The sequence below is a fragment of the Nilaparvata lugens genome, chromosome 2 (genome assembly GCF_014356525.2).
Source record: "Nilaparvata lugens isolate BPH chromosome 2, ASM1435652v1, whole genome shotgun sequence".
In the NCBI taxonomy this organism is placed as follows: domain Eukaryota; kingdom Metazoa; phylum Arthropoda; class Insecta; order Hemiptera; family Delphacidae; genus Nilaparvata; species Nilaparvata lugens.
This window is the reverse complement of record NC_052505.1, coordinates 96,469,981-96,490,598: the sequence shown is the minus strand read 5'-3', so window position 1 is coordinate 96,490,598 and position 20,618 is coordinate 96,469,981. Positions and strand designations below refer to the sequence as shown.

General features: G+C 34.3%; 2 protein-coding genes across 2 annotated transcripts in view; one reads left to right on the top strand and one right to left on the bottom strand.

The window, feature by feature from the left end:
* The first annotated feature begins 365 nt into the window (after positions 1-365).
* Positions 366-7,581, top strand: LOC120350071 (RNA polymerase II transcriptional coactivator-like). Its single transcript, XM_039422189.1, has 2 exons — positions 366-603; positions 6,439-7,581. Exons 1-2 carry the CDS (start codon positions 462-464, stop codon positions 6,516-6,518), a joined length of 222 nt encoding a protein of 73 aa, XP_039278123.1. The 5' UTR covers positions 366-461; the 3' UTR covers positions 6,519-7,581.
* Positions 7,582-8,564: 983 nt separating this feature from the next.
* LOC111053283 overlaps positions 8,565-20,618 on the bottom strand; it is a 34,457-nt gene continuing 22,403 nt past the window's right edge. The window contains exons 11-15 of the mRNA XM_039422187.1: positions 18,954-19,118; positions 16,442-16,621; positions 13,960-14,095; positions 11,409-11,651; positions 8,565-8,777 (exon numbers count right to left, since the gene is read on the bottom strand). Of these exons, the coding sequence (XP_039278121.1) occupies positions 19,076-19,118 (43 nt within the window). The 3' untranslated portion in view covers positions 8,565-8,777; positions 11,409-11,651; positions 13,960-14,095; positions 16,442-16,621; positions 18,954-19,075. The remainder of the gene's footprint in view (positions 8,778-11,408; positions 11,652-13,959; positions 14,096-16,441; positions 16,622-18,953; positions 19,119-20,618) is intronic.

Sequence of the window (20,618 nt, the reverse complement as noted above, 5' to 3'; positions counted from 1 at the left end):
AGGATAGCAGTACCTTTGCTAATCAAACACTGTCATTATAACGTGGACCTCACTTTAGTACTGGGATCACCCTTTTAATAGACTATGCAGGCCTACTTCACTGTAATTTCAATATATTACTGTTAATTCAATCTATAATAAAGGAATGAAAGGCTCATACACGTAGGCCTACGGGATATGTATTTCATCAATGACGCATCATTTCGTCTGAAATGATTGGAATGAAATACTGGAATGATTAACATGTCATTTTGCATATAGGTTCTTAATTTACCGAGGATGGTTATAGGTCTAATTTCAATTCTTCAAGATCTCAGTAGGTCCAGTTTGTCAAGTTGTACTTGCTAGTGTTTAAGTTACTGAATATTGTTGTTGGTTTTCAGAGAAAACCCCAACCTCCGTCGAAAAAGTCGAAGCCAGCTAAGTCGGAGGGAGGAGATAAAGGAGGCTCTGGCTCCTCCATGAAGAAGAACGCAGAAGGTGAATATGAATGGGAGCTGGAGGGGACAAAGGCGGTCAAAGTACGCGAATTCAAAGGGAAAATCTACGTCGACATTCGCGAGTACTATGAGAAGAACGGCAAACTCCTACCTGGAAAGAAAGGTGAGAAAACTGGTCTAATTATTTAAGGTGCATAGAATAAAGTAAAATCATAGAGAAACAATAGGGTAAGTAGATATCCCATGGTATAGGGTGTTAATTTCGAACTTTTAGGACAACCGTCCACTGGAACCGTATTCAACCGATCCGTTCGGCCGTTGGATCGGACGAATCTGCCGACAGTTTATTCGGCCTAATATGGTTGTCCATTGGAACCGTTCAAGTCAGTCTAGTTCATAAGTTGGCTGTTTGCCAATTATTGAATTAACCACTATCATAGCTACCAAAATGGTTCATAAACAATGACTATATAGAGATTTGAACATTGAATTTTGAACAAATATCCACCAAATTAGTTATTTATTACAATAATTTTACATTCAGATCATATTTGTTCAGCAATCTTTGTTCACAGATTCCTATGAACATCATGACGATGATTGTCACGCATATCCCACAATGGAACATGCTCTTGAACCAAACTTATCAACTATTCATTGTTCACAGTTACAACTTTATAAAACAGAACATCTTTAAAAAACAAAAACAAACAAGACTGTGAAACAATTTTAGGTTAGGAACTCTTTGTTGTCTCAGCTCGACTAGTTAGTTCGTCCGGATAGAGCCGGAAAATCCCATTCAATTCGGATCAAAAAATTTATCGGCCGGAGACGGCAGAGCACGGCCGTTTGAACCTGTTGCAATGGACAAGCATATATTCCTTTCTTTGTTGGGGGATCGTTTGGTAGTTTTCGGCCGATGCTAGTTCGGACGAAAACGGTTCCATTGGAAGGCCCCCCTTTCTGTTAACTCGATTAACAAGAAAGTTAAAGCCGATTACTGTCGAATTTTACGTAAATTTGTCGTTGCTCATAACATCTATGTTTGATAGCGATAAAATTATATTTATTTTATTCAACTATTTAATTATTAACTGTTTTGGTAGGGTGAGAGTGTATGAACGGCACAATATGAGATGCTACCAGCGTCACACAGCTTCACGGGAAAGAACTACGTGGGCTATCAACTTGAGATAATAGTAAAAGTTGCGAAATAAACGCCCTATACCGTGGATATCTACTGATGCTATTGTTTCTCTATGGTAAAACTAAAGAATAGCATAGAGAAAATATAATTTAAGAAGATATCCCATGGTTTAGGGCGTCATGTTCAAAATTTCACTGTTAACTCAAGCTGATAGTCCACCCAGTTTTAATATCTTCTTCTATATCTATATTTTCTTTATGTTATTGGTTTGCTTAGTAGCGTATTGATGCTGTTGTAGCTGTAATCGGTCCAGGTCAACTTGTGAGACCGTGACTGTACTGTGTGTAGTGAAGAGTGAGTCATTAATGCTCAGTTTCATCATGAGAAAAATATAGCATAAAATATATCTCATTCTATAGGGCGTTTATGTTCCAAATTCCACTGTTACAAAGCCGATAGTCCTACTAGTTCTTTCCCGTGAAACTTTTGACGCTGGTAGTCTCTCATACTGTGCTGTTCTTACACTCTCACCCCAACAAAACAGTAATAATCGACAGTGATCGGCTTGAGATTACAAAAATCGGCTTGAGATTTGGAACGTGAACAACGTATACCATGGGATATCTTCTTACGGTATATTTTCTCTATGGTTGTATTCAGCTATTTTGAGTCAACCAGCCAGCATGCCGTGATTTCGTAATTGGGAATAACAGTTGGCTCGTAAAATGAATAAATTCATGGCTACTTTCTTTTATTTATAAATAGATTTATAGTTAGTGATGTAAAATTCCCGGCAATTTAAATCGAGGAAATATTCCGGGAATTTAAGGGAAATATTCCCAAAAATCATAAATCCCAGGAATTTATGGGAACTTGAGGAATTTATGATTTCTTTCATAAAAATGACTGAAAAACGTTTTTTGTTAAATCACCTGTTATACAACAGATTTGTGAGAAATATAAGGATTATATTCTTATAAATTGTAGTAAGTTAAATAAAACAGTAATTTGACGTTCATTACTGATCATAGACTGAAAGGAGAAATGAGCACTCATAAATCTTCAATTGGACCACTATTATCAAGTTACTTTCATGTCTTACAAGATGAATAAGATTTTTTACTTATTAATAAATGCCTGTAAATCAGGTAAACAAGTCAACAAGTATTGAGTGAAATTTAACTTTCTTGCAATTTTATTCAATTCTCCGCACAAAAATAATCGACCCCCTAAATAATTAGAGTAGAATATAAATCCAAAAATTAGAAATTATAAAATAAAGCAAAATAGGCTAAGCTGAAACAAGTAGCATACTCGAGTGTTATTCAAAAAAAAAAAATTCCACAACAGCTCACAACCTTTCAAGAGTCATTGAGACTCAATTAACTTGTTGACCGAATCGAAGCTGAGGTCTTAGTTTCGACTCGATCGGCTTTTGTCTGTTTGTTTGTACCGCAGTTACAGTCGCAGTTATTGTCCGATTTGGATGAAATTTGGTATACAAGTTCTTTGAAACAAGGCGCAGAAACGTATGTGTAACGATTTTTGATAAGACCTCCGGTTTTTAAATAAATTGAATATAAATTGTGCCGCTCTAAAATGTGTGCTATATTGAATGAATGGTATCGTTGGAATGCTATCGATAGAGGACAAGAGTTGTCAGCGGTGAACCTTGAAACGTCTGAGCCGCTCCAAATCATACTGTATTTATTATTGAAGAACAACTTCTCACTTGATTGCACCATTTCTTCCTTTTCAACACGATATTTCCCTGTTTCATAGATGAATAGTTTCTAGACCTACGGAACCGGCCGGAGACATCACAGCTTAGTTGGTTAGCTCTTGTTTTCGTTTTAGTATGAGATCGGAAACCGACTTGTGAGCATAAACATTCTGCATAGGCATAACAAGCCGCCATAACATTGAATCCACTTTTTATGAAAAACATTATTAGCAACCTCCTGTCATTGTCACCAACAAACCCATCTTATTTAGAATCATTTTCTGTCTTACTATCGTCTGTGAGGATATTCATCGTCCAAATTGCCTACTGCATATTCCATTTTTCTGTCAGTTGGCCTATTTCTTATAATTAATTGTTAGAAAAGTTGTAATATTGTAAATATGGGGATGATATGAAGGTACCTCCTTGAGAGACATCTATAAGTCCGGTGTCCCTGGAAACAATGTCTTTAGCACTTTCAATGGAGAAAAAATAGATGACATGGACAATATACTGTACTTTCTTAATGGCCCTTCTCATTAGTTTGAAAGTTGTAGGCTATTCATGAGCGAGGTCTACTGTTCGCAGAACTACTAGTAATAAGATACTAGTCCAGGCAACGAATGCTCAAAAAGATATAGAGGGAAATTTTTGGAACCCAATTTTTGACCTCACAGTCCTTTTAAGGATAGTGAGGGGGTAATCATATGAAAAGTTCTCACTCCTACCACACTCAACACTAAAACTGCTATAAAAATTGATGGAAAGCATAAAATGATGAAATAATACATTAAATTGAAGAGAATTGAATGCTCTACAACTCACTGTCTTTTTATAATCCAGTCAATGAAAGATTACAGAGGGAAAATTTTGGAACACAATTTTTGACCCCGTAGCTCTTCTTTTAAGGATAGTAAGGGAGTAATCATATTAAAAGTCCTCACTCCTACCCCCTGTGTAAAAAATTACATTTTTTCGATGCATTGTTGTTGAGTAATAAGCCCAGAAAGTGCAAAAAGTTGGAAGAATAATTGTCTTTTTAAAGATTTTACACTTTTAAAAGTGAATATCTCAAAAACTAGAGAAGATATCACAAAACTCTACTGTACAAAACGTGTAGGAAATTTATCTAGCTTCATTTTTACTCAGCCATGTCGCTGAAATGCATTGTTTCCCAGTTACATGCGTGTCAGCCAGAAATGAAAAAAATCAACTTTTGAACTAACTACCCTCATCCCTTAAGCTCAAGGAGTAGGGATGATGACTTTTGATTTATGTTCACCTTCTAACTAGTTCAAACAAAGCTGCGAAGTCAAATATTGTGTTCCAAACATTCCCTCCCAATTTCCCTGAAAATTGATCTATTGTTGTTAAACTGAAGATTTCACACTCAACACTATAACGACTACAACAACAATCGTTGGGAGATGCGTAAAATAATGAGACCATAGATGAAATTGAAGAGAATAGAAAGCTCTAAGAGCCCATGATTAGCACGGATTTTTTCAACGAATCGTTAAAAAGTTATAAGGCCAAAAAGATGAAAAATCGGAGCTGGAAGGGCTTTTCTTCAAAATGTGATACCTCAGAGAGCTCATACCTAGAAAACTATGAGAGATATGGAAAAATGTTGGAAATTTAACTTGTAGGATAATTTGTGAGCTTTAATATTATGATTGTGTTCGACAAAAATTTCCGAAAGGCGCATATTGTTCGAGATATATGCAAAAAACAAAATATGGCAAACAAACCTCAATCAAACCGCCCCCACCAGCTTAGCACAGGGGGTAGGAGTGAGGCCTTTTGATATGTTTACCCCCTTACTAGCCTCAAAAGAGCTACGGGGCCAAAAATTGTGTTCCAAAATAAATTTTTCCTCTATAATCTTTCATTGACTGAACTGTACGAATATTTAAAAGACAGTGAGTGAGCAAAAACAGGCTCAATAAATGATGATTTATTGATTATATCAATGTAAAATGTGGCTGAGCCTGATCAATATCAAATAGAATGATGATTTATTGACTATATTGATGTAAAATATGAGTGGAATTGATAAATTTCAATCATTTTCAGAACAATTTTATAAATTCCCTCAAGTTCCAAAAATTCCCAAAAATTTCTTGGCCTCGGAAATATTCCCGGAAATATTGCCAAATCATAAGTTCCTTCCCACTGGGAATATTCCCGATCCACATCACTATTTATATAGTACCCTTTGAAATTAATAAAATAATAGATTAAGAATACAGTTGGCTTATTTCATATTCCGCCCGAAAACTAGTTTTAGAACACAACTGTAGACAACACCATAGGGAAAAGATAGCATAAGAAGATATCCCATGGTATAGGGTGTTTATGTTCCTAATTTCATTGTTATTTGAAATTACCGAGGCCGTTAGTCCAAGTAGTTCTTTTTCATGAAGCTATGTGACGCTGGTAGTCTCTCATACTCCGCCGTTCTTATACTCTGACCCAGATAAAAAAGTAATAATAGACAGTAGTCGACAGCAATCGGCTTCAGTTAACAAAATATCGACTTGAAATTTGGAGCATTCGCTAACTATACCATTGGATATCTTCTTATTATTGAGCAATATTTTATATAATAATGAGTAACATGCCAGAGAATAATAACAGAACTAGGGCCAAGACACACGAGGTGCTTCACAGACAAGTTGGCAAGACAGGCCAGGAAGCTCTCCGATTGCCTCATTCTCGATACGTCAAACCCAATCATCCAATCGGAGCTTCCTGTCCTGTCGTGCTGTGACGACTCGTCTGAAAAACGCCTGGTGTGTCTTGGCCGTTATTGTGATGGAGCTGTATAAGGGATGCTTGTAGAAATTTGAATCCTTTTTTATTTTCCAGCCGCAAATTTCATCATTTTTCTCTCTTATAAAATGTATCATTTATGTAGTAGGCCTACCTAAGTTATGAAAAAACTTTAAATATACGGGAACTTTCTGAGCCTAAAAAATTAGTAGAAACCCTGATAATTATCAACAAAATATACATCTCTCTCTCCCACTTTTCTCCAGATTCTGTTTAGCTTTTTCTAACAGGAAATTCTAAGTTTTAGTCTTGAATTATTGTCTCACAGAAAAAAAACTGTTTTTGTGTTACAGGAATCGCTCTAACAGTTTCACAGTGGAGAAAATTGAATGAAATAGCTGGAGAAGTGGATGACGTTGTAAGTTCATTGTAATTGAAAATCTTCTAATATATCATATCCATTGGACTCTTCTAGAAACACTATTATCTGCTAAGTATTTTGTCCATCCAAGTATTGTAACAACTCAGAGTGACTGAAATAATTATGATTATTACAAAACCTAGAAGTTTCTCTTTTCACATTACTGTATTGTTAATGAGATGTAATAGACTACATATTTATACTATGTATCTTACAGCCATTAAGCGTGTTTAATTTTCCTCTATCACATTTTCAAAATATTTTCTAATAGTAAAAATGTCCATCAATCAATATTTTTCCCTTCAAATTGATACGCACTGGGTATTAAAATTATAAATATTTGTACAGTGCCAACTAGAGAATTTTTCAGTTGTTTATATATCAAGTTACATTTCATCAGGTTGTCTCTAAAGAACATTTTAAAATATTGAGAGTTAGTCCCCAAAAATCTCATATTGTTGAATTAATCAACAAACAAAATGGTCTTCTACTACTAAATGTTGAAGAACTTGATCAAAAATCTATTATTATGCATTTAATTAAATAATGGGTAGGCTATTGATCAATTTCCTTGAATCAATTTTTCCCTGCACATTGATGTGTAGGATTATTATTTGTGATCATATATTAAATATATATCTAGTATAATTGAAAAAGTGTAGAATTAAGGGTAGAATCGTTCAGTTTGTCAACATTACATTATTACGTAATATAATTTCGCATTATTGTAAGTACAGTAGGCTTATCAGTATCACAAGAGGTTTGATAAAAGGAAAAAATTGAAAAATATTATACAACAGTATAATTTCAATCAATCAAGTATATCATTACAGCGACAGTATCAATATGTCAGTACATACATATGTATATCTACCAGATTAAAAAGAACAATGTGTTGATTAACTCTATTAACAAAAATAATTGTCATTTAAATCCATAGCGATACTTATGACGTTTATTTGTTGAATTTTGTTCCTTGCATTAGATGTGTACTTTTTATAAATTATTTTGTTTTGTATCTTACTATCTTGCTAGTGTTGAATAAAGTTAAGAATCGGTCAGTTTGTCTCATAGATTTTGTTTTATGTAATGGTCGTTTTCCCAGTGTAAGTTTGAACCAAATAATGTTAACAACATTAGGCTGGCCACGTATGAACGTTCTAACAAGCCAATACAAAAACTAAAATGATCTCTGATTGGCTAATTCTCACAAACAGCTGATTCTGAGCCAATCAGAGGACGTTCTGGGTGTTTTTTGGCTTGTTGAAACCCTCTTCAATCGCCAGCTATATATCAAGTGAGTTCAACCATAAAGAAAATATAATATAGTATAAGAAGATATCCCATGGTATAGGTCGATTATGTTCCAAATTTTAAGCCGATTTTTGTTAACTTAAGCCGATTACTGTCGGCTACTGTCTATTAATACTGTGTTGTTGGGGTAAGAGTGAAAGAACGGCACAGTGTGAGAGACTACCAGCATCACATAGCTTCACCAAAAATAAATACTAGGACTATCGGCTTGAATTAACAGTGAAATTTAGATCATAAACGCCCTATACCGTGGATTATCCTCTTATACTATCTTCGCTGTACGCTATAGTATACTATTTCTTATTCTTTCAAAAGCAATCGCTCGGTTGCACAAAAGGCTGTTATATTTTAACCATGATTAAAGATCACAAGAACCAATCAGAGAAGACATTTTTGATAGGTTCTCTCGTGGCATTTAATCATATTTAAAATTAACAGGCTTCTGTGCAACTGGGCTAATGTGTAATATACATTGTGTAATCTATATTTTCTATAATATAACGAACGAAAGAATTGGCGTATACACGTATGGGATAGGAGATTCACGAATAACTCATCATCACGTCTCAACTACTCAACTGATTAACTTAAAATCTTGCATAAATAGATTCTTAATTTACCGAGGATGGCTAAAGGCCTACTTTTAATTCTTCAAGATTTTAGTAGGTCAAATTTTCAATCAGACACTTGCGGAACACGCGTTACCTGCTAGTATAAAAGCATCCGTACAAAGGTACAAAACAATTTGAACTAAGACAAGCACATTTTATTATTTTGGACAGGACAATAAATTAGGCTACTAAACAAAAAATAAATAATTTTAATTTCCAATAATGTAAGCGGCTCCAGCAGGTCTGACTCTCTCAGGTTGCATTTCTTCCCAGATGTATTCCATCACCTCGGACGGTCTCGAACTCTTGAAAACACCTTCCCTGGAGGGGCTGGCGGTCCAGTAACCTACGACAGAAATTGAAAAACATCCATATAAATATTTCCAAAATAATACTTTTTTGACTGTGCTATCAAAATTTGGGTGAAAATTGTTTTGGGCTGAGTCAAATTGAAAAAATATATACATTTAATAATTTTTATCTATAGGCTATATATAAAAATGAATGTTTCTGTTTGTTTGTTCCCTATAGACTCAAATCTACTTGACAGAACGGCATGAAAGTTTGGGAGTATGTTGTGTGAATGTTGGGGATGGTTTCTGTCCAGAAATTTTAATAGGAAGGTGTACATGCAATACATGATTTCGATACGGAATTTCAAGAAAAAAATAATGGCAAGAACCGCATATCGATATCTCAAACCGTTTCGAAGATATTCACATTATTAATCAATACTATTCAAATCAGAAAGGAGAGAAAAAAGTCAGAGAAAGTCTCAGTCTCTATATGTATAAAAATGAATGTCTGTTTTTGAGTTCGTTTGTTCCCTATAGACTCGAAAACTACTTAACAGAACGGCATGAAACTTTGGTAATTTGTTGTGTGAATATTGGGGATGGTTTCTGTCCAGAAATATTTTAATAGGGGGTCCAATAATAGTAATTTATTAATCCATTTTACAGATATATGTTTTCGTACTTGCCGGCCAAGCGGCTAACGTAGAACGGGAAGATGATCATGATTCAAGATCATGTTGTGATAATATGATTTAGCATCTAAACTTACCAGCTGTAATAAACACGCCACTCTGTGATAAAATTGTGTACTGGTATGGTAGTGTTAAGCACATAGGATTCCGTATTGAGATGTAAATGAAAATATTGATTGTTAGATAAATTTAATGATTCACCAAAGTCAAGTGTGACATGAGATACATTGACTTTTTGGTGGTACGAAGTTCGCCGAGTAAGCTAGTATGTTTATTAATATAATAATTTAATAAAAATAACATCGTCAATGCTTTCCATTCAACTATACGGAGAGACCATATTGGGCGTTTTTCACGCGCATTTTCAGACGAGTAGGCGGGGCAGGAAGCTCTCAGGTGATTTCCGAACGCCCATAGGCCAATCCGAGAGCCTTCTGCCCTGCCGAATCGTCTGGAACGCCTTATAGAGTGTGATCGATTCTTTTCCATTTTTAAATTAAGGGTGTGATATCATTGAATGCGTGTATATGTGCAAGTGCAAGCTTGGCTATGCATGACCAAGCGTGCAGATGAGAAACAAAATCCGGGAAGAGCAATAAGCAACACTCACACTGAACGCTTGCACTTGATAGTTACGTTCAGTGTGAGCAGCTACATACATGTAAGTCACAACCTGTTTCAATGGTTTCAATGACACTTCTTGTTTTTCGGCTCATGCATGATTCGACGTGCACTTGTAAATACATTCACTTTCAATGTGATAACTCACTCATAGCGGGGTCTATGTTATAATGGCAGTGGAGAAAGACAGGAGAACAACGTTGTCGTTTCTCTGACTTGCCATCACCTTCTATATAGAGGATAGCTGATACGGTACCGGTATAACTGATGTAATATTAGCTCTTTATTATTGTTGAAAATTATCAATTTTTATTCAATTATATTATTTTATTCATCAAGAAATTATTTTCTTTAATTATATATTATATAATTATATTTTCTACTATATTCATTATATATATTTATTAGTAAATACTATATTTATTATATATATTAATTTCTACTATATTTTCTATTATATTTCTACATTGTTGGAAACGATCTGGCAACGTAGGGGAGCCCGGAGCTGTAAAAGGATAGCAACACAATGTTAAATTAAGGCTGTGCAAAGGCTAAAAATAAACTTTCTACTGGTCATATTTTTCAATGTGTTTAGATTTGTATATCATGAAGCTATCAAAATGAAAAAGTTTTCTCAGAAAAACATTTCTTTCCGATAATAATTTTTTAAGATATGACTAAAGTTTAAATTTTTGGGACAGAACATTTTAAATACGGTACGGTAAGAGATAAATCGATGACATTCAAAGGATAAATTCTTTGTGGTATTATTGTTGATTGAATGAAACAAAAATGTTCTGAAAATATCAATTTTTGAGAAAGTTTTTTAATTCACTAAAAATGACCAAAAATAACTTTTAGTTGAGTTTTTTGTCATTTTTGGTAAATTGAATAACTTTCTCAAAAATTGATATTTTCTATTTTTTCTTTTATACAATCATCAATATCAATCCTCTAAATCTCATGGATTTATCTCTTACTGAATTTGAAATGTTCTGTCCCAAAAATTTTAACTAGGTGCTCGTATATCAGAAAGTAATAATCGGAAAAATGTTTTTCTGAAAAAACTTTTTCATTTTGATAGCTTGACAATCAAATAACTTTGAAAAATATCACCAGTAGAAAGTTTATTTTTAGCCTTTGCACAGCCTGAAATACTGCCATTATAAAGTCGACCTCACTATATAGCCCACTCTCAGTATATCCATTTATCAAGAAAACGTCAAAATAGGATGAACTGAGATCTCGATGAACTGGTCGAGACTCAACTGTGAACCATCAAAATAATCACTGGATGAACTGAGACTCACCTGGGAACCTTAAAAATAGTAGATGGATGAAATGAGATCTTGATGAAGTGAGACTCACCTGGGAACCAGTTGGGCGGAATGGTGCCGCGCATTTGAACTTGCGAGAAGTGCTGTGGCAAGGAGCCAACCAGCTCAATGTTGAACATCTCCTCGCGAGCCTTCTCGAGTGCCTTCTCCTCGGACTCCTCCTCCTCCTCCAGCTGCATGTCAGCCACCTCGGGGAACATCAGCTCCAGGTAGTTGGCGCTCGTGTGACCGGTCACCAGCTCCTTGATGTCGATCGGGTCTAGCAGGCCTTTCACTAAACAAAACAAAAAATCGTTACTAATCGTTACATTTTAGTTGTTATTGAACCATTTTTCCAGCAGGCTAGAGTAGACAAACAAAATAATCAGTACAAATATTCATTGATCCGTTGTTTCACATATACAGGAGGGCAGAATGCATTGAGATTGAAATTAGATTGAAATTTATTATCACAACACTGGCATGACGTTTCACAATATCAATATAATACAATTGAACAGTATAGAACAGTATTAAGACGGAAAAAAAGAACTTTAGTAGCTTAACAGCTGTGGTTCAACTTCTATACTATTGTACATAATCATTTATGAACGTGACAGTCACTCAATTTTGATCACTAAAAAAAATTAAGTCTATGTGCATTCACGCACATATACAGACACCCGGTTGCACAAAAGTCTGTTAAATATAATACAATATATACAATTGAACAGTATAGAACAGTATTAGGACGGAAAAAAAGAACTTTAGTAGCTTAACAGCTGTGGTTGAACTTCTATACTATTGTACATAATAATTTATTAACGTGACAGTCACTCAATCTTAATCACTAAAAAAAATTAAGTCTATGTGCATTCACGCACATATACAGACACCCGGTTGCACAAAAGTCTGTTAAATATAATACATATAATACAATTGAACAGTATAGAACAGTATTAGGACGGAAAAAAAGAACTTTAGTAGCTTAACAGCTGTGGTTGAACTTCTATACTATTGTACATAATAATTTATTAACGTGACAGTCACTCAATCTTATCACTAAAAAAAATTAAGTCTATGTGCATTCACGCACATATACAGACACCCGGTTGCACAAAAGTCTGTTAAATATAATACAATATATACAATTGAACAGTATAGAACAGTATTAGGACGGAAAAAAAGAACTTTAGTAGCTTAACAGCTGTGGTTGAACTTCTATACTATTGTACATAATAATTTATTAACGTGACAGTCACTCAATCTTAATCACTAAAAAAAAGTAAGTCTATGTGCATTCACGCACATATACAGACACCCGGTTGCACAAAAGTCTGTTAACTTTTAATCTTGATGAAATGCCATGAGAACCAATCAGAGAAGCCTTCTTCACAGAAAAACCTTCAGCACCTGGTTGCACAAAAGTCTGTTAACTTTTAATCTTGATGAAATGCCATGAGAACCAATCAGAGAAGCCTTCTTCACAGAAAAACCTTCAGCACCTGGTTGCACAAAAGTCTGTTAACTTTTAATCTTGATGAAATGCCATGAGAACCAATCAGAGAAGCCTTCTTCACAGAAAAACCTTCAGCACCTGGTTGCACAAAAGTCTGTTAACTTTTAATCTTGATGAAATGCCATGAGAACCAATCAGAGAAGCCTTCTTCACAGAAAAACCTTCAGCACCTGGTTGCACAAAAGTCTGTTAATTTTTAATCTTGATGAAAGCCATGAGAACCAATCAGAGAAGCCTTCTTCACAGAAAAACCTTCAGCACCTGGTTGCACAAAAGTCTGTTAACTTTTAATCTTGATGAAATGCCATGAGAACCAATCAGAGAAGCCTTCTTCACAGAAAAACCTTCAGCACCTGGTTGCACAAAAGTCTGTTAACTTTTAATCTTGATGAAATGCCATGAGAACCAATCAGAGAAGCCTTCTTCACAGAAAAACCTTCAGCACCTGGTTGCACAAAAGTCTGTTAACTTTTAATCTTGATGAAATGCCATGAGAACCAATCAGAGAAGCCTTCTTCACAGAAAAACCTTCAGCACCTGGTTGCACAAAAGTCTGTTAATTTTTAATCTTGATGAAATGCCATGAGAACCAATCAGAGAAGCCTTCTTCACAGAAAAACCTTCAGACACCCGGTTGCACAAAAGTCTGTTAACTTTTAATCTTGATGAATGCCATGAGAACCAATCAGAGAAGCCTTCTTCACAGAAAAACCTTCAGACACCTGGTTGCACAAAAGTCTGTTAACTTTTAATCTTGATGAAATGCCATGAGAACCAATCAGAGAAGCCATCTTTACAGAAAAACCTTCTCTGATTGGTTCTTTTGGAATTTGATCATGATTGAAATTTGACAGGCTTTTGTGCAACCGGACCAAATCGGTGTTTATACTAAAATAGAAAATCCAATTGGAACCAATACTGAAAAATCCAATGCAACCACACTTGGAAGTTTTGATAATTATTCGGATATAGCACTACTACCTGAATTTACAAATCTACTAGTGATTTCTACTTTATTGATTGATGTATATAGACTGATAATAATACGGTATTTGATAGATTTATTCCTTGAATGAATACAAACCTTCAGGTTCATCAATGAGATTTAGAGCAGGTCCAATCTGAATGACTCTGGGCGAGTCTAGCATAGCTGGATCTTCCATATCAGGATAGTTCCGCGACTCAATTGTTATGGGAGGCACTATTGGTACCACAATATCCTGAAATTTCATACATAAATTGCAATTAAACTCATCTCCTCTAAAGTACATCGATAACTTGGAATAAAAATACAATCCATTCCCAAAATGTTGTAGATAAAATAGGTTGAAGCCTCACCTATTATATCCTGACTACTCACGGTATTATATCTAGTTTCAAATTATGAATCAAAATCATATATTATTTATCGTCTAAAAGTTTTGAGAAGAGATTTTCTTACGAGTAAACATTATGGTGACAAACTTATGACAACATTATCATAACAAACTTATGAGAACATTATTTATGAGTCCAAATTAAATTTATCTCTCTCAAATATATTATTCACAGAAATCGAATAGGCTACCTATACCCTATCTCAATATTAATAGAATAGCCATTGACAATAACAATTTGAATGAAAAAATGTTTAAAGGTGGAAAAGTTAATGGAGGTGGAACAATTAATAGAATAGCCACTGACAATAACAATTTGAATAAAAAAAATGTTTAAAGGTGGAAAGGTTAATGACAAATTAGAGAAAATATAAATTTGAAATCATACATTTCTGATGCTATTAGATAGCCTACATGACAAATAATATTAATCAGACAATGAATTCTCTGAGGCTGATGAAGCTCCTCCTCTGGAGTGGAATCCATGAGAAAAATCCCCAAAAATAATCTTTCAAATATTTACAAATAATGTAACACAGTGTCAAAACTATAAAAAAATAATACATTCTCAATCGGAATGTGCTGTGTTCAACTCCCACTCCAAAGCTAATATTTTTGTATAGTATGGTAGCTTTTGTTTTCATTGGTACCTAGTAAAGTATTCAGTTTCAAATATAATTATTAATTCTATGAAAAAATTAGTATTGTTTTATCATATAATTATTTCCTCAGTAGTTATTTTTCTTCAAAAACTATATTCTTCCATAGTATATGGTACTGTAGCTCTTTTAGTTGGTTTCCATCAGTAGCTAGTAGGCCTACAGTATTCAGTTTTAAATATTATTTGATATTATGGAAAATTTAGTTGTGTTTTATCATATAATTACTTTCTCAATAATAAAGTTCAGTAATTATTTTCCCATCAAAAACTTAATTTTCCAATAATGAATAATATTGAGAGCCACACTGAACCAAATATGTTTGATTAAATGAATCTATCCATAATTATTATTATACGAAAATCCAAATTAAATGCTGTAAATCAATCACCCCGAAGATTTCTGCTACTGCAAATATTGATAACAGGGTAAACAGCTAGATGGAAATTCGTTTGTAAAGCACAAAATTGAATTTGGATTTTGGTTCAATAGTGATTATAAATTTATTATCATTTGAATAATTGCAATATCTTAGTGATTTCCATCTGTAAATTAATTACGAATAGGTATGTGATGCTCTGATGCTCCTCAGAAAATGTATTGTTTGAATGGTTAATTCGTCATGAATCATAATCAGGCTACTCTTTTTCAAATCTTACCTAAGGTAAATAGAAATTCAAGCCTACACAAGTTTCCTTTTCAATTCAAAAATTTGAAAATATATTTTTCAGATGTATTATTGTGATGCTCTGATGCTCCTCCGAAAAAAAATGTATTTTTTTGAATGGTTAATAATTTATAAATCATAATCAGGCTACTAGTACTTACTCTCTTTCAAATCTTAAAAGGTAAATGAAAATTCAGGCCTACACAACAAGTTTTTTTAAATGTAATAATCAAAAATTAGTATATTTCGCACCTAGAGCAGAAAATGAGATTTTTCCAGCTCGAAATCGGTTTTCAAGTCCGAGGCCGTAGGCCGAGGACTAGAAAAGATTGAGAGCTGGAAAAACATTTTTGCCCGTGGTGCGAACGATATTTTTCGCCACACTACAGGTATTGCTGACAAAATAAATAAAGAATACAAAATAAAGAATACTCGTTAAGCTATCGTACCTATCTCTTGATTTTAGTGGTAGAAGATTTGCAGTCAGGATTTCAGATTCTTTTAAAATTTCACTTGGAATACCACAGTCATCTTCAAGCATTTTGAAAATTCGGAATGCACTAATCAACAATAAATAATTGAATAAAACTGGTTGCGAAGCGAATTAGTTTGATTCGAAACTGGAACTGAAATTATGGCGACTTCAGCACTGATGATGAAAGTGGACACTCGCCCGATCTAGCGGATGACTTATTAACTACTTCCATGAGCGGCTGGAAAGAGACAACTTTCTGGGCTAGACCGGAAAAGAAACCCTTTTCTGACGTCGTCTGCAAACAAGGTCTTTCAGATCTACGTAGGGACTGGAAAACAGCTGCTTTCTGTGCAGTGTGGCGAAATAATATTTTTCTGACCAATACTCACATGAAGTCCTTTGGGAAGATTGGTCATGACGTCGGCTATAGTGATTGTCTCATTGCCAGGGGCTTCTGGGTACAGAAAGTCATACACTTTTTCGGGAGCTGCCTTCATTGAGAGACCCAATTCGCCGCTGTACACCATTGCCGCCGCTATATCTGGGGTTATCGTTTCCGCATTCTCCATCTGACAATCATTAATAGATCCAATAAAATTTGTAAAAAATAGAGAAAATGAAATAATAAATAAATACATTTATTGGATGTAAATTAATTACAATTATACAAGCCATCTATACGGAATAAATGAATTTATCGGTTGTAACTTCATTACAATACAAGCCATCTAGACTACCTCTATAATACAGGAAAGAAATCTACACTATGAACAGAGATGTTGTAGGATTTCTCCATATTGAAGTGAAACAAAAACGATATATTGTCAGTTTCACATAATTTATTTGAGCAAAGAATGACTCTTATCGTTTTTATTTCATCTTAATAAAGGAAACAACTAGCTTATACACCTACGGGATGGGAATAGTTATTTGTGCAACTAGTGCGCAAAGTGTCAGTTTGCTGCACCGAAAGAAACGTTTACGCCCGAGCCGTAGGCGAGGGCGGAATGGTTTCTTGAGTGTAGCAGAGGAACTTTGCGCACGTATTTCACATTAAGTTTTTCCTACAGTTACCATTGAATATGAAAAGTGGGTAATTATGGGTAAATTGCCTGAAATCCATCAAATGTTTTTCTGTGTAATTTTATTATTGATAAAAACCTTAATCCTAAAATCCTAAAGTCCTCGTTGTCCTTGGTTATAATATAATATAATGAATAATAATTAGCGCGTTGTGCTTGGTTGCACCTCTGCTCACTATAGCAGCCACAGCAGTCACTGTTACCAACTTCATTTTGATTTTGCTGCACTGTTGCTCCATATAACCTACTAAGTATTTTGCGTTGCCATGTTGCAAATCTGGAGTGCAGAAAAATTTTTCCCGCACTAGAGCGGAAAAGTGATTCTTTGCGTTCTGTAATCAGTGTAGCAATGGCCACTTTTCAACGTAACTGTAGGAAAAATTATGTTTGACGCATCATCACGTCTCAACTACTGGACTTATTAACTTGAAATCTATACTACGATAAAGGAAAGATCTGGCTTATGTAGGTACACGTAGGCCTACGGGGGATAAGAAAATATGCTTGTCGCATCATCACGTCTGAACTACTCAACTGATTAACTTGACATTTTGCATATGGATTCTTAATTAACCGAGGATGGTTATAGGCCTGTTTTCAATTCTTAAAGTTTTCGGTTTGTAAAGTTTTAAAATAGGCCCTTGCGGATCACGGGTTTCCTGCTAATCTACAATAATCACGTCGACAAACACTGCATGGCAGAGTGCCGTCAGGAGGAGTTGACAAGCTAAGAGAAAATTATAACTAATGTATTTTCAAATAGGTACATTATATTTTTAGGTATTATAATATACTAGCAAGTAAAATGTGCTCCGCAAGAGTCTATTAAAAGACTTGACAAACTGAAAGCTTGATTAACTAAAATATTGAAGAATCAAAAATCTATATATATAAAAGCGAAATGGCACTCACTCACTTACTGACTCACTCACTCACTCACTCACTCGCATAACTAAAAATCTACCGGACCAAAAACGTTCAAATTGGTAGGTATGTTCAGTTGCCCCTTTAGAGGCGCACTAAGAAATCTTTTGGCAATATTTGAACTCTAAGGGTTGTTTTTAAGGGTTTAAAGTTCACCTTTTAGCATGTATATTCTTCTTCTCCCAATCTCTTAATTATAATTGAAATTTCCATATCATATGTTACTATAGAACTATAATCTAGATAGAGTACCTCTTCGAAACAGTTGTTAACTGGTAACTAAATTAATAATTTTGTTAGATTGGCACCAAGTTGAAGATTGAAATGCATTTATCGCGGAAAAAATTATTGGGCACTGCTACTTTAATCAGAGCTATTCCTGGGAATATTATATTACTAGCCGTCAGGCTCGCTTCGATCGCAATATCTGTTTAGCCAGACTTTAGTCTGGATCCCAGACTGGATCGTCCTAACATATGATAAAAATGCTTAAACGAAAAATGCAGGCGAGCGAAGCGAGCCTGCTGAACTTATCTTTGGACGATCCAGTCGGGGGTCCAGGGGGCGGAGCCCCCTGGCTAGACGGATATGGCGAGCGAAGCGAGCCTGACGGCTAGTAATGTATAAAATAATAATAATGGCTCATGGTGGGCATCACCCTAATAAAAAAAATATATCGTAGACAATCCTTTGTTATTCTTCTTTTATTTTTCTCTATAAATATTTTTCCATATTGTTTCTAGTGTAATCATATTTTCACTGAACTCATCTATTATAATTTTAGTTTTACATTATGTTTATTAATGTACAGTGCTATTTTTTGTACCACTATGGGTCTTTTAAGACTCAGCGGAAATTGTCATATTGTAAATAAATATATTTATAAATGTTATACCTCTTTACACAGAGCACCAAAGTATCGTTTCCTTATGGTAGCCAGATGTCGTTTGTACAAAATCATTTCTTCGGCCATAGTTGGTGGGGGTGCTTCAGCCTGTTTGCCAAACATAGGGTTGTTCAGATCCGATTCTGTGTCTGAAGGGTCCTCATCGTCTTCTTCCTGATGCAAATATTGATACATTTTAAAGATAAACACAATACGAATAAGCCTGTTGTAGTTTCTTTCCCAATCATTAATAGTTGAGAATAATATTGTATTTATAATGTATAAATAAATATCTTGTATTAGACCATGTCTACACGGATATATGGTTTGATTGACACAAGGAATTTGAACTCTGATGCTCAAGGAATCATATCAGTTTATTACCTCTTCAATAAAAACAATTTTCCACAAGCATTATATGGAAATTATATATTATTATGTAATAAAACACAATATTATCGTATATTTTTTCTGAATTTATCCTTTAGTATTGATTCATACAATAACTACATAATCAAAATGATAGGGAGAGAAAAAATAAGGTAATCTTGTGCTATTCCTCTCCAAAATTAAGATAAGGTTACAATAGTCTGAAATAAGTTAAGTCACTTCACAAAATAGATTATCTATCTTAATCTACAAATTAGATTTTTAAATTTAGATGCTTGAAAACCAGACATATAGAAGAAATATTTCACATTATTTATAGTTTGACACTATATAACTTGACGTTATGAAGCTCAGGCAAGCTTTATCATAAGTTATTATATAAAACCTCTAATACAGTGTTACATCATTTTCAGACTACTGATGCATAGTTTACCAGAGATTGATAATGGTGTAACAACCGAAACCGGTATCACGATTTCTAATAAATCTGTGGTGTTGGACGATATCTAGAATTTAATTTGTGTAGTTGAAAAATTGATATTGTGGTTCATATCAAAGGAAAAGACTAAGATATTGTTAAAAACCACTGATTTTGAAGTAGAAAAACCGGTTTTGGTTTTTACACCATTGTCAATCTCTGATAAACTCAGTAAACTGATACAATGGTGTAACAACCGAAACTGGTCTTTCTACTTTAAATAAAATCTGTGGTTTTTGACAATTTCTTAGTCTTTTTATCTAATATCTAGTATTCTTATACACAAACCATCCTTGTGATATCCATGACACTTGTGATCAAGTGAAATTAAATTCTTTTATTGATTAAATTATTTAATAATACACAATTATTTTTAAAATAATTTGGTGGAGAATCAACAGGCGTAGCCCAAATTTTAATTCATCGAATTCAGTCCAGTAAAACAGGCTTTGTTTTTCTCCACTTTATAAAATTTCTTGAATTTTCTTTTATTAAACAGAATTCTAAATTAAATGCTGTACGGTAAATCACCCTGAAGACTTCTGCTACCGTACTGCAAATATTGACAACAGGGTAAACAGCTAGATGGAAATTCGATGAGCGCTACTATTCAAAAATAATTTTTATTAGGCTATATGAGCGTTGCTATCCAGAGATTGTGAGTTTGGTGTAAGGGTAAGCATGCCTGAACGGCAATTAGGAGGTACTGGGTTCGATTCCCGGGATGACACATAATTTTTGAATAGTAGCTCTCATCGAATTTCCATCTAGCTGTTTACCTTGTTGTCAATATTTGCAGTACGGTA